At 37.4% G+C, this 15,366-nt stretch overlaps 1 protein-coding gene across 19 annotated transcripts in view; it reads left to right on the forward strand.

The window, feature by feature from the left end:
• The window catches only part of MAP2K5 (mitogen-activated protein kinase kinase 5), a 275,073-nt gene that overhangs the window by 119,838 nt on the left and 139,869 nt on the right, over nucleotides 1-15,366 (forward strand). For all 19 annotated transcript variants that reach the window (XR_014817174.1, XR_014817176.1, XR_014817175.1 and 16 more), the window contains exon 13: nucleotides 4,490-4,538. Coding sequence is in view for 16 of the 19 variants with exons in the window: in XM_084978867.1 (XP_084834993.1) it covers nucleotides 4,490-4,538 (49 nt within the window). In the remaining 3 variants the exon portion in view is untranslated. The remainder of the gene's footprint in view (nucleotides 1-4,489; nucleotides 4,539-15,366) is intronic.

The following is a 15,366-nucleotide window of genomic DNA, read 5'->3' on the forward strand; positions in this document are numbered from 1 at the left end:
CTGTAGCCCCCGGCCTACTCCAGAGCCACAGCAACGCTGGATCCGAGCCGCGTCTGCAACCTACACCACAGCTCACAGCAACGCCGGATCGTTAACCCACTGAGCAAGGGCGGGGACCGAACCCGCAACCTCATGGTTCCTAGTCGGATTCGTTAACCACTGCGCCACGATGGGAACTCCCTGAATAATTCTTTGTGCCAATTGTTGATAAATGTTTTACATACAAATATTCTGTCATTTAACCTTTTCAGTACCTCTGTAGATACTTTATACATATAAAGTTAGGAGTTCCCTGGTGGCTCAGCAGGTTAAGAATTCAGCATTGTCTGTGCTATGGCTTTGATTACTGCTGTAGTGAGGGTTCACTTCCTGGCCTGGAGATTTCTACATGCCACAGGCATGGCCAAAAAAAACAGTTAAACAGCTTGCCTAGAGTTATCATATAACTAGTTAGTAATAGTTAGAACCCAGAACAGTGACTTTATTTTCCAGATTCTAATAGTCTGGCATGCTATGCAGGTCTCCAGATCCAAGATTCATTATAGGATAGACCCCTGTCGCCTTTATGATTCATTATTCAAATTTTCTCTTGATGAATGTATGGCAAGAGAATATTTTCCTAGGAAAAGAAATCCATATAATCTGGTTGACTTCAGCCTTCCAACTTGCTCAGTTATTTTTAACAATTTTCCGTTTGAATCTGATCTCCTATAAAGAGGAATTCCTTTCTGCCTTTTCCTGCCATCTAACACTTTTTTTATTTTTCCCCTCATTTCTGAAACAGTGACACTGTATTTTGAGTGCTAATGTTGATTGAAGTTGTCCCTGAAAGGATGTGCACTTGACATGTCAAGAAGTGAGTGATTGACAGCAGATATAAGTGCTTTTAGTGTCAAGGCTTTGTCAAGTCATTGTTGTGAAACCTAGCCTGCTGAATATCTTAACACCCTCTAGATTTTCAATGGACAGATTTCTAGCTCCCCTGATACTTATTCTTCTTCTAAAGGAAAATGTAGTCTATTTTGACAAAGTTGGAAGAAGAATATTTTCTTTTCGAATCTCCAGAAAAATTTCTAAGTTTAGTGAGTATCCCAAAATCAGTATTTGTTTTACTTTTTTTCTGCCTGGTAGTCTAAATATGGTAGATTGCTTTCCCCTTGTGTGTTTTCTGATTACTCTTTTTCTTTGGGCTTGATTTTTAGTGATGAGTTCTCTTTAGTGGGGCAGTTTTATAATATGCAACTAAGCAATAACCCCATTTCTAGAATTCAGAAGGTGATTACTTCCATGCTAAATAAGATGACCTTGTCCTACTACTCAAAGAAAAAAATGCTTTTATCATTGATGAAATTTTTTATGAACATTTAAGAAAATATTTTTGTCCTCTGACCTCTTTCTGTGTTAGTTATTACTATTTTGATTATTTCCCCTTTTTAAAACTGTCTTATTGTCCAGGGCGCATGTGTTTTATTGTTTTTATTTTATTTTATTTTTGTCTTTTTGTCCTTTTAGGGCCACACCTATGGCACATGGAGGTTCCCCCGCTAGGAGTCTTATCGGAGCTGTAGCCGCCAGCCTACACCAGAACCACAGCAACGCCAGATCTGAGCCACGTCTGCGACCTACACCAAAGCTCACAGAACGCCGGATCCTTGACCCACTGAGCGAGGCCAGGGATCGAACCCGCAACCTCATGGTTCCTAGTGGGATTTGTTTCCACTGAGCCACGATGGGAACTCCACATGTATTTTATTGTAATGTCACTTAGTCTGAATCCTGGGAGAAATAATCTGCTGAAATATGTATTCTCTTCTCTTAGAATAGTCGAGTATATCATTGAATTGATCATAATTTGTTAGCAATTTTCTCAGGGGTACATTCCACTCTGTGAGAACAATTAAAATATGTTAACTTCTGCTCAGCATTAATTGATATAGACTTTATCTCTGGATCTTTAGTATTTCACAATTAGGTTTTTCCCTTTGCATTTCTGTTTTTAGTATTGCTCTTAGTCTTATTTGATCAACTAAAATCCTTGCATATTTAGCTCCAACCCTCTTTCACTATTCTCAAGATGTGTAAATCACTCAGTTACTTCTCATAATGGTAGTTTTTCTTTTTCGTATATTCTGGACTCACCTAAAATTTTCTTTAATGTTGGTTACTTTCAAATTCCTAATAATGATTTATTCACTGTATCTGATACCTAATTATGAATAGTCAACCTTGAAATTGGTAAGTTCATAATCATATGGATTCAGGGTCAGTGGGTATGAAGAAAAACATGAATCTCCTTTTACAACAATTTCTATGTAAAGGTTACTAAAGCTTTTTATGATTAAATTTCCCACGCCTAAGGTAGCACTTGTAATCCATGTACTTAAGAGTCTCGGAAACAACTTCTTTTCAGTATTTTATTTGACTAATTGTTCTTAACTTGGGATGTTAAATTAAAAAATCCAAAGTTAGGAGTTCCCGTTGTGGCTTAGGGATAATGAACCCATCTAGTATGCATGAAGACCCGGGTTTGATCCCAGGCCTCACTCAATGGGTTAAAGATCTGACGTTGCCGTGAGTTGTGGTGTAGGTGGTAACACAGCTCAGATCCCACAGTGCTGTGGCTGTGGTGTAGGCTGGCAGCTCCAGTTCAAACCCTAGCCTGGGGACTTCCCTGTGCCACAGGTGTGGCCCTAAAAAAAAAAATCCAAAATCTAACTTAAATGTTTGCGTTTTCTCATTTTATTTCTCTTACTTTCCTTTTCAGTATTGTCCACATGATTCCACACTTATGCTTGTACCAGCCAGACTAGCTTGTGAGGATCATCACTTTGATGTGCTTTGTTTTTTCCTACCCTAATAGTATTTAAAACGTTTTGGGGAAAACTTTTTATTTTGAAATTATTTTAAACTTCCAGAAAACTTGTAAGAATAATACTAAGAATTCCCACAGATGCTTCATCCATATTCCCCACGTGTTAACAATTAATCACATTTTGTTAAAAATATATATACATTTTTTTGGAGTTCCTGCCGTGGTTCAGTGGAAATGAATCTGACTAGCGTCCCTGAGGACACAGGTTCGACCCCTGGCCTCGCTCAGTGGGTTAAGAATCCGGTGTTGCCATGAGCTGTGGTGTAGATTGCAGGTGCGGCTTGGACTGGCGTTGCTATGGCTGTGGCATAGGCCAGCAGCTATAGCTCCGTTTGGACCCCTAGCCTGGGAACCTCCATGTGCCACGGGTGCGGCCCTAAAAAATGCATATATACATTTTTTTTCCTGGAACATTTGAGAATAAGTTGCAGATATTATGACCTTTTACCCCTAAGTACTTCAGGTGTGTATTTCCTAAGAATGAGGACATTCTCTCGTATTATCATGGTATACTGATCAAAATCAGAAAATTAGCATAGATAGACTATTATTATCTAATTAACAGTCCTTATTCAGATTTTGCCAGTTATCCAATAAGACCCTTTATAGACCAAAAGAAAAAAAGCTGGTCCAGTATCCAGTGTAGGGTTACACATAGCATTTAGATGTCGTGCTGCTTTAGTCTCTGTGAATCTAAAACAGTGCCTCAGTGTTTCTGTGTCTTTCACGACCTTGATATTTTTGAAGAGTACACTGCCACAACACCCTGATCATATATTTCTACCTTGGTCTGAATACTTTTTTCACTTTTTCTCACATCAGTTGAGTCTGTTACTCAGGGCCTGGCACTTTGGTAAACCCTTCCTGATTACTGTTAGGCGAAACAGTCTCTAGTGCCTGCATTGCCTTCACTAGTTAATCTTTAAAAATGTATTTTCTGGAGTTCCCGTCGTGGCGCAGTGGTTAACGAATCCGACTAGGAGCCATGAGGTTGTGGGTTCGATCCCTGGCCTTGCTCAGTGGGTTAAGGATCCGGCATTGCCGTGAGCTGTGGTGTAGGTCGCAGACACGGCTTGGATCCCGTGTTGCTGTGGCTGTGGTGTAGGCTGGCAGCTACAGCTCCGATTCGACCCCTAGCCTGGGAACCTCCATATGCCGTGGGAGTGGCCCTAGAAAAGGCAAAAAAAAAAAAAAAAAAAAAAAATGTATTTTCTTTGTCGTAAATGTCATAACTTAAAAAATTTTTTTCGTATACAGAAGTGTAGAAAATAAAAAGTGAAAATCTTTTCTCATTTTCCTATTAGATTCCTTTTCACCCACACCACCACTGAGAACTTAGTAAATGAACTCCAGGTCATTTTATGTGCACATATACTCATTTCTTTCATTCATCATGCTTTGTCTTCAGAATAGTGTAAGCTCATTGAAGAGAAGAACCTGTAGCTTGTCCATCTGGCGTCCCCATAGAATCTGGCACATAAATGGGAGATGTTCAATAAATTCATGTTGGTTACAGACTTTCAAAGAAAGAATTGCAGTTAATATTATTATATGTTTAAATGTGGAAAGTTCTTTATAAAACCCATCATTGCCCTGTTTTCTTTTTCTTAAATTTAGGTTGTTAAAGGCCTTACTTATTTGTGGAGTTTAAAGATTTTACATAGAGGTATGTACTGAGCTTACAAGTTCTGACTTAATTTGGGGTAGGGTGGGGAACTCTCTGGATACCTTGATGACTTTTAGAGTGAATAAATGATCTAGTATTTAAGCCAGGTGATATATTTGGTAAGCTCCTTTATAAGTGTTATTTAAAAAAACATTTATCCCTTAACTACTCCAATTTAGATTATAAACTTGATATTGTATTTTTGAATACAGTGAATAATGTGAGTAATGTTTATTTACCAAACACAAAACAGTATTTCATAGATTTGAGAATTACAAGATTTTTCTTACTTAACTCTAATGTAAACTTTTCATTTCCTATTTATAATTGTATCCCTTCCTTTTATTTAATTTATTTTATTTTTATTTAATTACTTAGTTTATTAATTTGCTTTTTTAGGGCCGCACCTGTGGCATATGGAGGTTCCCAGGCTAGAGGTCGAATCAGAGCTGTAGCTGCTGGACTACATCACAGACACAGCAACACCAGATCCGAGTCACGTCACTTACACAACAGCTCACGGCAACACCAGATCCTTAACCCACTCAGTGAGGCTAGGGATCGAACCTGCGTCCTCATGGCTCCTGGTCAAATTTGTTTCCCCTCACCTTGAGGGAAACTCCCGCCTCCCTTCCTTTTATTAACATTTCAGATATCCTCATGCACTGTTCCTTAAGAGATGGCTTTACATACCTCGAAACTAAATAAGGAATTGGTGAATGCATCAGAAATTAGTCTCTTAGTCTATTAACAAGAACACATGAGAAGAATAATCGGGTAACTGTTGAATGTAGCAAAGGAACCTCTTTGCATTTTTTAATATTCCCAAAATGTTTGAATTCATTTGGAGCAAGTTATTAAGTGAGAGACAGACTATAAGAAAGCAACTTCAGGTTAGCCTAATGTTACTAACTACTATTTTTAATTTTACGCATCTGCTTGTGAAGCTCAGCTTAGCTTTATGCACATTTGGGGAATGTAACAGCATACGCGTTAGATTTTTTTTTTTTTTTTTAGGGTATAAGCTATAAGAGAGAGAAAAACAACTGATGTCCTCAGTTGCAGCATCACATCTATGCACTATCACTTGTTTTTTGTTATGATTTTATAATTCCAGTGATTCCACATTTCTTCTTAAATCTTCCTTTCTCTCTTGAAGAGGGTAGGTAGATTTTAGTGAGTAAAATGTTCAGTTCAGTTCTTGAAGGTATTTGTGCTGATTAAAGTGGAATCATAGGCCAAGTTTTTCTTGATAGCCAGTCTACTCTATTTCTAGAGTATATAGTTGGTACAAAATGTAGATGTAAGGAGAGTGAGCTGAGTGTGTTAGTATTATTTTTCCTGGGAATAGACAAGCATGTGAATACATATGATGGGTGAGGAAAAAATGGGGCATATTATCCTCCAAGATAAAAAGAGAATAGTATTTAACATAAAATGACTTATATTGCTTTTATTCCCTGTACTCCCACCTCTCCAAATTCAACAACCTATAAAATGGTTATAGCCATTTTAATAGGAATTAACACAGTGGTCAGTTCTTGTCATTTTATTAATTTTTATGGACATCTGCTATCTACTTGACAAAGGAACTCAAGGAAGTCATCAGTTTTCAGTAGCAAAGCCTTCATTGAAAGGACCTTGCCATGGAAATGCAAATGTTATTATTAAAGTGATCCTTGGGCTCATCCTGTATTCTGGGCATACAGCGTAGTTCTGGCTTATAATGGATTCTCAGTGGCCATAACTTTCTGTGAGGACTCTTAGGAGCACTAAGACCTATAGAAGATAGAGAAATAATACCCAGTTATTCTGTAATCATCTTTGTTTTTCTTCTTTAAAATCATTGGTTTTTATTTTACTCTTGTTTTGGAGAATCCGTTAAATTTTTCATTCGAAATGGGATCTTGATGGATCTGTTTTGAATGGATTTATGTCTGGATCTAAAAATAAAGTCTGGGAGTTTGCATTGTGGCTCAGCAGGTTACAAACCCGACTAGCATCCATGAGGATGTGGGTTGATCCCTGGCCTCACTCAGTGGGTTAAGGATCCGTTGTTGCTGTGAGCTACAGTGTAGGTCACAGACGTGGCTCAGATCCCACATTGCTGTAGCTGTGGTGTAGATGGGCAGCTGCAGCTCCAATTTGACCCCTTGCCTGGGGACTTCCATATGCCCCAGGAGTGGCCCTAAAAAGCGCCCCCCCCAAAAAAAGTCTAAAGAGTGGTTCAAAGTCTGGTACAACCATCCCATAATCACTATGGGCAATGGTGGTTGACCAGAACCTTTCAGAGGCAGGTAGGTCCTCCTCCCCAGCTCTAGATGCAGTTTGGGCTAAAAAAGGGTTCTTTGGCCAGTGATGTATTTGAGGGCCTTTGTGGTTTGAGGACATAGAGGTTTCAAAAAGAAATCCAAAGCCTGTACTTATCTTTTCAGTCTGTGTTGGCCAGTCCAGTTCTACCAGAGAGCAACCAGTATAAAATGCCACTAGTTACAGGGAAAAGATGCCTGAGTAGGGATAGTTGGAGTGGGCCGACTAACCCTCTCAATGGATTTCAGTTTTAAATAAATACCAGTAAGTGAATGTGTATCTGCATCTGTCTAAATGGAGAGACTAATGAATTCAGTGCAGCTGAATGGTTATTCTCTAATAATGATGGACACTCAACTATAAAAATAATATTCTGTGGTAATATACCTCCTTAAATATTTATGTTTAGCTTTTGCGTTTTCCTTGTTATTTGTAGAAACTTTTACCTTCTGGATTTAAAGGCCTGTGTTGTTATTGAAGAGTGGAAAAGCCAGATATCCCTGAAGACTTTTGTAAAGCTTTGTAATGAGAAATTGACTCTAGATTGAGTAGTTGTTAACTTAATATTTTAGAGGTTTTGACTATATTTAATAACTTGGATTTCATAAAAATAAGATTAAAGATACCTCTTTATTTACCAAAAAGCTATTTAATTTTCTCCTTGATTAAAAAAATTGTAGCGTTTTAGATCAGTTCAATCAGGCAATTAAAGATCAGAGCTTTTAAGTTCAGCTAAGGCAATTAAATAGGTAATAATACTTGTTTATACACTTTTGCTGTATAAGCTCATTGCTCTACCTTCTTAAAAGCACATATTCTCATTTCTGCTTTCTCAAAATGAATGATGATGGAAGTTCTAGCTGAATATTTGTCACATTGTCAAATCAAAGACAATGATCCTTCTGCCAGAGGGGGAGCCTGTGCAAGCACTGGGAGAAGACAGAGTGAAAAGAAGTTGGTAAAAGAGAAACACTAATGAGTAATCTAAATCTGTCTCTCCTTTGTCTCGGTATAAGTACCTGTGTTCTCCTCTGATTGTCATTTTCTTCCCTACCAAATGCTATCCCTAAAACCAGGGTCTTGTACTTAATGAACATAAATTTTAAAGTTTAAGAATTGGAGGTGTAGTGACTTACTTAATGAGAAAAGACAAACTATTTCTCATGTTTAAATGGCTTCCTTGAAATACAGTGGTCCTGGATTTGTAGCTGTAAAATGTATGTAAATAGTATATTCTAGAATTTATAAAATATAGGAGTTCCCATCATGGCTCAGTGGAAACGAATCTGATGATTCCTGGCCTTGCTCAGTGGGTTAAGGGTCAGGTGTTGCCATGAGCTGTGGCGTAGGTTGCAGATGTGGCTTGGACCTGGTGTTGCTGTGGCTGTGGTATAGGCCAGCAGCTGCAGCTCCAGTTGGACCCCTAGCCTGGAATCTGCGTATGCTGCAGGTTCGGCCCTAAAAAGACAAAAAATTAAAAAAATTTAGAAAAGTAAAATAAAATACAGTTAATGACTTCCAAACAAGCTGATGAAAATCAAGTCTTTCCTATAGTGTATATCCAGTGAGAACTGTAGAAAAGAATGAAATCTGAGCAACAAGCAGTGACAGACCATCTGCCCATCCCATGAGGCTTGTTAGTCTGGTACAGGTTAGTTTATTTGTTTATTATGTCAGCTGAACCTTTTTTAGAAATTGAAGTGCGTCAGTTGCCATTCACAACGGGTCATCAAATATTATAGTTGGTCAGGTTTTGCTATTGTTTATTTTGTTCTTTTTAAGATGTATTTGAGATGATATATGTGAAAGTACTTTATAAGCAAACCATCAGATATTAGTAATGCAGATATGTTTTAATTATAAAATAAGTATTATTAGAATTAATCACTTTATCCCCGTTAATAAGCATATCGTACTTCCAAATCAAGCCAAGGAGAGAATTTATTATACTTTGTATTAGTAGATCAAAAATTATGAAAATCTTTTCTCTGAGATAAATATGAGATATCACATTATGACATAATTATTACAACTGTTTGAAATTTCCACTAAGATTAACTACTGTGGAAAAGTGGTCTTTATTAAAAAGCATATGTGTGAGCCCTGTAAGCATACCATGTACTGACTGGGTAAAAACAAAGAAAATGAACAGTGAGAAAGTCTGTTAGACCAGATTCGACATTATAGCAAACATTGCAGCTTAACTTCAAAACATACATCGCCACTAATGAGGTGAGAGCCCTGCATATTAATAAACCTACAGCTCCAGTCACAGCCATCATTATCCACATCAAACATAAATACAAGATTAACACCTATGCCATTTCTTTGGAAGATGTGAGAATGCCCTGGCAGTAACTGCTCTCTCTTTCCCTGAGGATAAAAAATAGAAATGGAAGGGTAATGAGAATAGAATTTAGATTAAGAAAATAAAATTGGCAATCAGGCTGGGATAATCTTGCACAAATAGAGAACTTTATAGAAAGAAAAAACCTAGATAGTCTGTGTCCAGGATATTTTTTGTGTATACGCATCGGGTAGTTTCATTTATTTTCTCTAATAGGAGAGCTTTTTAAAAAATATATTTTATATTACATATATATACTTAACATTTTTTTATATTATTCTGAAGGCAAATGCTGCCCAAATAGTTTCGTTTAGAGAAACTTAAGTCTTGAGGTTTCAAAATGCATGTTAGAAATTTTATTTTCTATCCCTGGCTCTACTTTTTACAAATCTGACCTCTCACAGATCTTGGTGCTACCATAGATGCCAAAGCCAGTGTTGTTAGTTTGTTCACTGGGCAACTATCTTATCCCTGCTGTGTCCCAGGCACTGGTCTAAGTGGTTGGAATACATCAATATGTACATAAAACAAAAGATTCTAACATTCATGGAACTTTACTCTAGCTGGTGTGGGGCAAGGCTGGAAACAGTCCATAAGTAATAAACATAATAAAAAAGAGTGTGTTAGAGGGTGGTTATTAATATGGAGAAAAGAGGAAGAAGATTAAGCTTAGGGGAGGCAAAGGGCAGGTTGCAGTGTTTATCAGGTAGGCCTCATAGAGAAGTTGAGATTGAAGCAAAGGCTTTGAAGGAAGAGAGTTGCTAGTCAGGAGGCATATGAGGAACAGTGCAGAAGATGCCAGATGTGATGAACGTGGAGTGTTCGTGAAACAGTAAGGAGGCCAGTGTGTCTGGCTGAGGATGGGGGTGAAGATAGAATTAGTTGCTGGGAAGTGTCATGGTGATCCTGATGAACTGCAGAGGCTCAGGTCAGAGAAACAGCTCTGAAGATGGGGAGAAGTGCTTAGATTCTGGAGATATTTTAAATGTAGAGTCATAATTTCGTAATGGATTGCTTGTGGGTTTTTTTTTTTCTTTTTCTTTTTAGGTCCATACCCACAGCATATGGAAGTTCCAGGCTAGGGATTGAATCGGAGCTATAGCTGCCAGCCACAGCCATAGCAGCGCAGGATCCAAGCCATGTCTGTGACTTACTCCACAGCTCACAGCAACGCTGGATCCCTGACCCACTGAGGGAGGCCGGGGATCAAACCTGCATCCTCATGGATACCAGTCAGATTCGTTTCTGCTGTGCCACAATGGGAACTCCTGCTTGTGGGTTTTATGAGGAAGAGAGGAGCCATGTTTGCTTAAACTTTCAGCAGTCGTTCAGCCTGCTAAAAAGTTTTTCCTGCTACATTTTCTTCTGTTAAAAAAGAAAACAAGAAGAAGTAGAGACCTTTACTAAAATTAAAGAAAAACTGATACTATCAAGTACTGACAAGAATATAGAGCAATTGAACTCTCATACACTGCTGATGGAATATGAAATGGTACAGCTACTTTGGAAAACAGTTCGGCACTATCCTACAAAATGACTTAGCAATCCTCCTCTATGTGGCTTTATTCATTATAGCCCCAAACTGAAAACAACTCAGTTTTCTAGTGAATGAATAAACAGCGGTATATCCAAACATGGAGTACTTCTCAGCAATAATAGGGAACCGACTACAGATTCATGTAGTGACAAGGATGCATAGCAGATACTTCATGCTTAAATGAAAGAAACCCTATTTTGTCTCTCTACTTATATGACATTTTGGAAAAGGCAAAACTATAAGGATGGAAAATACATCAGTGGTTGCCAAAGGGTAGAGGATGGGTTAACTATAAAGCCATGAGGGGATTTTGGGAGGTGTTGGAAATGTTCTAGATCTTGATTTTGGTGATGGTTACGTGACTATGCACATTTTTTAGGACACATTTTTGCTATATACTTAGAAAGGATAAGTTTTACTATAAAATTTTACCCCAGTAAATCAGACTTTAAAGAAAAAAAAGAAAGAGAAAGAAGCCATTCTCTTCTTAGCAGTGCAGTGAAAGCTCTGCTTTATTTTATCTTATTTTTTTGGCTGCGCCTGTGGCATGTGGAAGTTCTTAGGCCAGGGGTCGAACCTGTGCCACAATAGCAACCAGATCTTTAACCTGCTATACCATAAGAGAACTCCTGAAAAGCTCTACTTTAGGAAGACGTTTCCCCTGCTAAAAGAGACAGATCATTCTTCCAAGGGATCTTGTTAATTCTGTCATTATCACTGAATCTCATGGTTCCTAAAATATAGGTTTGGTCTAGCAACTCACTAGCTTGAAAAAAAGAATCCCTTATGATTTAAAGGACATCTGCAATGTCAGAAAGCAAAAGAGGGGGAGGGAGAAAGGAAGAGCGTGAGGTTGGGAAGAAGGAAGGGAGTGAGAAAGAAAGAAACTTAAAAGTTGCTATTGTCTTTGGCCAGCAATTTGGAGCATCTAGAAATTGGGCAGATTTTTCTTTCATTGGTTAAGCCATTTCCCCCTCAGATATTATTTAAGAATTGCAGATGTGCAGCACTGACTTGGCCTAACTTGGACAGTTTCAAAGCTCAGTTTCTAAGAAGGAATAAAGCTTTATTTAAATTCCCAGTCCCGCTGACTGACTGTGTGTCCCTGGAAAGGCAGGTGACTCCTGTTCTCCTGGCCTCAGTTTCCTCATTCGTACAATGAAGGGATGGCCAGTTCCTTCAGGCACCAGGACTGTGTATACTTTGATCCATGACTGAAGGAAGTATGACATATTAACAAGGTACAAAGCAACTCAGGTATATGGGAGAAGAAAGAAAATGAATGAGAATCCCTGAAAGTAGATTTTGCTATGATAATAATAATAATAGTAGTAGTAATAATGAATATTTATTAAGCACTTACTCTGTACCAGGCTCTTCTCAGTGCTTTATATATACAAATTATTTTGTGTTCCTTCAAAGTGGGGAATTCCAGGAAATATGAAATGTTTTAAAACTGAGGTGACTAAAAGGCAGACAGATACTTGAGAATTCAAGCAATGTGGCTTAGCTAAGAAAATGGTTGCTTTCTAAACCAAACTGATATTATCAAATCAAAAGGCATTTTTAAAGGGAAAAGGTATACTTTAAACTGTAAAGTATACTGAAAATAAAATGTCATTAACCAAGAGTTATAAAAAGGACATGTAGAGGCACAACTTAGATGGAAAGCAAAGGTCTTCTTTTTTAAAAATCTTTTTTTTTAAAATGCTTGTACATCTATAGTAAGTTTCTCAGAAGAGGTACAAGAAGGTCCCTTGCAAGGGCATCCTTTCTAAAGAAGGAATTTGGAAGAAAATTTGAGGCTGATAATCCAAAAGAGTGTAAGCAGGTATTATATATAAATAAATATATATTTAATACCATTTAAATGAGATCAGTGCAAATTTTAAGACTTGAAAAATGTGATAAGAATATTTATATTTCAGATTATTTTATTATATTTGCTAAATGAGAAAGGAGGAATGAGGTGGTAGAAGTAAAACCTTTGAATTTCTTAGGAAAGGAATTTTGATGTCAAGATGGTAGTGTTTAAGGAATATCTTAGTGTATGTACAAGTTGGGAGTTGTGGCAGAAAATTACAGATAATGGTCATTTGCTGGATAAAGTGATTCTTTAAGGAAAGGATTGTTGGAAAGCATTGTTGTCAGTAGAAAACTAACCTGATTAATTTAAGTAACCTATAAAGAAATGTAGTATGCATACACTTTTATAACAACCTCTTTTGCAGATATTTACCAGTTGATGCTTAATCATAGGTTTTAGTGAAATTTATTTTTGTTATCTGGAGGACCAGACACATTTTTAAAAGAATGGGTTAGTATTTGGGCAACCAAAGACATTTTAAAAGGAATCATCCCAAGTTGGTTTTATGTTGCAGTATGTGATGATGAGAGGACTGGGGTGTGTGGCCTCCTCCATTGGGCTTTGTGACTGCTTAGTCAGATGTGTCTGGAAGGAGGCATCTATATTAAGCAAGTGCTAATGGTGGGAGAACAATTACATGTTGCCTCTTGTTTTTAAATCCTTTAAATATTGTCCTTTAAATGTAAATATTAATCACATGCTAATGATACAGTAGATCATAACTTATGAACGTATTTTTTTTGGTGGGGGGGGAAGACTTATTAGCCCATTAACTGAGGTAAACTAGTTTAATGACTCCGAGTTGTTGGTTTTTCTCCAGCTGATTCTCCACATCAATGAATGTCTCTAAAAATTAAGCCTCCTTTCCCACATTGGTCATTCATTCTCTTTCCCTTGTGTAATCACTAGGGATTTGTTGTAACGATTTTCAAAAGACAAGAAACCCTGTATGGCATTACTTAGAGGTATATATATATTAAAAAAAAAAAAACTTTCAAAACTTAACAGTAAGGAAAAAAAAAAATCCCAATAACAAATGAGCAAAAAGACATGAAGAGATACTCCACTAAAGAGGATATACAAATGGCACATAAGCACAGGAAAGGATTTCAGCATCATTAGCCATTAAAGAAGTGCAAATTAAAACCACAGCAAGAAACTACTACAACCTACTAGAATGGCTAAAATTAAAAAGTAGTGATAACACCGAATGCTGGCATGCGGATGGAGAGAAATTAGATCAGTAATGCATTACTGATAGGAATGTGAAATGACACAGTGCCACTGGAAACAATTTGGCATTTCTTAAAAATCTAAACATGCAGCTCCTATACAACCCAGAAATTGAACACCTGGGCATTTATCCCAAGAAATTAAGGTTTATGTTCAAGCAAAAAAAAGTTGTACGCAAATATTTATAGTAGCTTTGTTCATAATAACCAAAAAACTGTAAATAGCTCTGATGTCCTTTAATGAGTGAGTGGTTAAACAAACTGTGCTGCCTTCATACCATACACTGCTACTCAGCAATAAAAAGGAATGAACTATTGATAAACATAACCTGGGTGAATATGCAGAGAATTATACTGAGTAAAAAAAGCCAGTCACAAAAGGTTACATACTGTGTGATTCCATTTTTAGAAGATTGTTGAAACGATAAAATTATATAAAGTGAGAGAACATTAGTGGTTTCCAGAAACAAATGAGAGGATACTGGAGTAGGCGAGAAGTGTTGTGGCTGTAAAAGGATATAGTGATGGACACATTCTCTGTCTTGACTGTATCAGTGTCAGTACCCTGTTTGTGATATTGTAATACAGTTTTTCAAGATATCACCATTGGGAGGAAATGGATAGAGTGTATACAGGATGTCTGTATTATTTTTTACAATTGCATGTGAGTCTGTAATTATTTCAAAAAAATACATAATAATAAAAAAAGAATGTGATCTTTCCATGATTGTCTGCATTTAGTTGGTCTACTTAATTAGAGAGGATTGTCCTGGACTTAGTTTTTCTGTCACCTATGTGTCTGTGATAGTATTTATCATGAGCAGAGTCATCCCTTTTAGGATATCTCTAAGAGGGTGAGGAACCCAGGAGAATTATCACGCAAGCCATCTTCCCCTCCCTTTCTGAAAATGAGTGTCAGTGGAAGCCTTAGAGAAGTCATGTACCATACGGGGAAGGTATTCACTTAGCAGGAGGGTATTTAGTTCCCCTTTTACCTCCCCTAAGATCCTTCTGCCTTGCCGGGAATTGGGATTTAAAGTAGATTATGTGACTGTGTGTTCGACTCACAGTTCTTTATGATACCCTAACATAAGGCCCTCACCTTTAGTTGAGTCCCTATCCAACTACTTAGCATGATTCACTCTATCTCTGGTCTGATAACTGTTTGATTCATCAAGCCCTGAGCACAGCTTTGTCTCTTATGCAAACTATGAAGTTTTAAGAGGTCATCAGAGGAGAGGGAAGGGGAGAAAAAGCTCTGTGATGGTTCATTTCTATTGGTAGACGTTGGAGGCTACAGTTAATTTATGACACTGATTGTATGCTAATGCATTTTTTAGATGAATAGATTGAATCGATTTTCCTGGAAGTAATAATATTTTTCTCCTGGAGTTTTTGATAATGTGGCTTAATTGGAAGTCATCCTTTGTTCCCCTTTCTAGTATTAAAGTAAGATATTTATACTCAGAATATTCTGCCAAGAATGTTTAGCAGTGAAAAGGCCTCTCCATTTCTGTCAGCTTCTCCAAAGTCAT

This window comes from Sus scrofa, chromosome 1 (genome assembly GCF_054392235.1).
Source record: "Sus scrofa isolate SSC_HxYL_T2T_F1_AM1 chromosome 1, Sscrofa_HxYL_maternal_Yorkshire_Landrace_v2.0, whole genome shotgun sequence".
Taxonomy (NCBI): Eukaryota; Metazoa; Chordata; class Mammalia; order Artiodactyla; family Suidae; genus Sus; species Sus scrofa.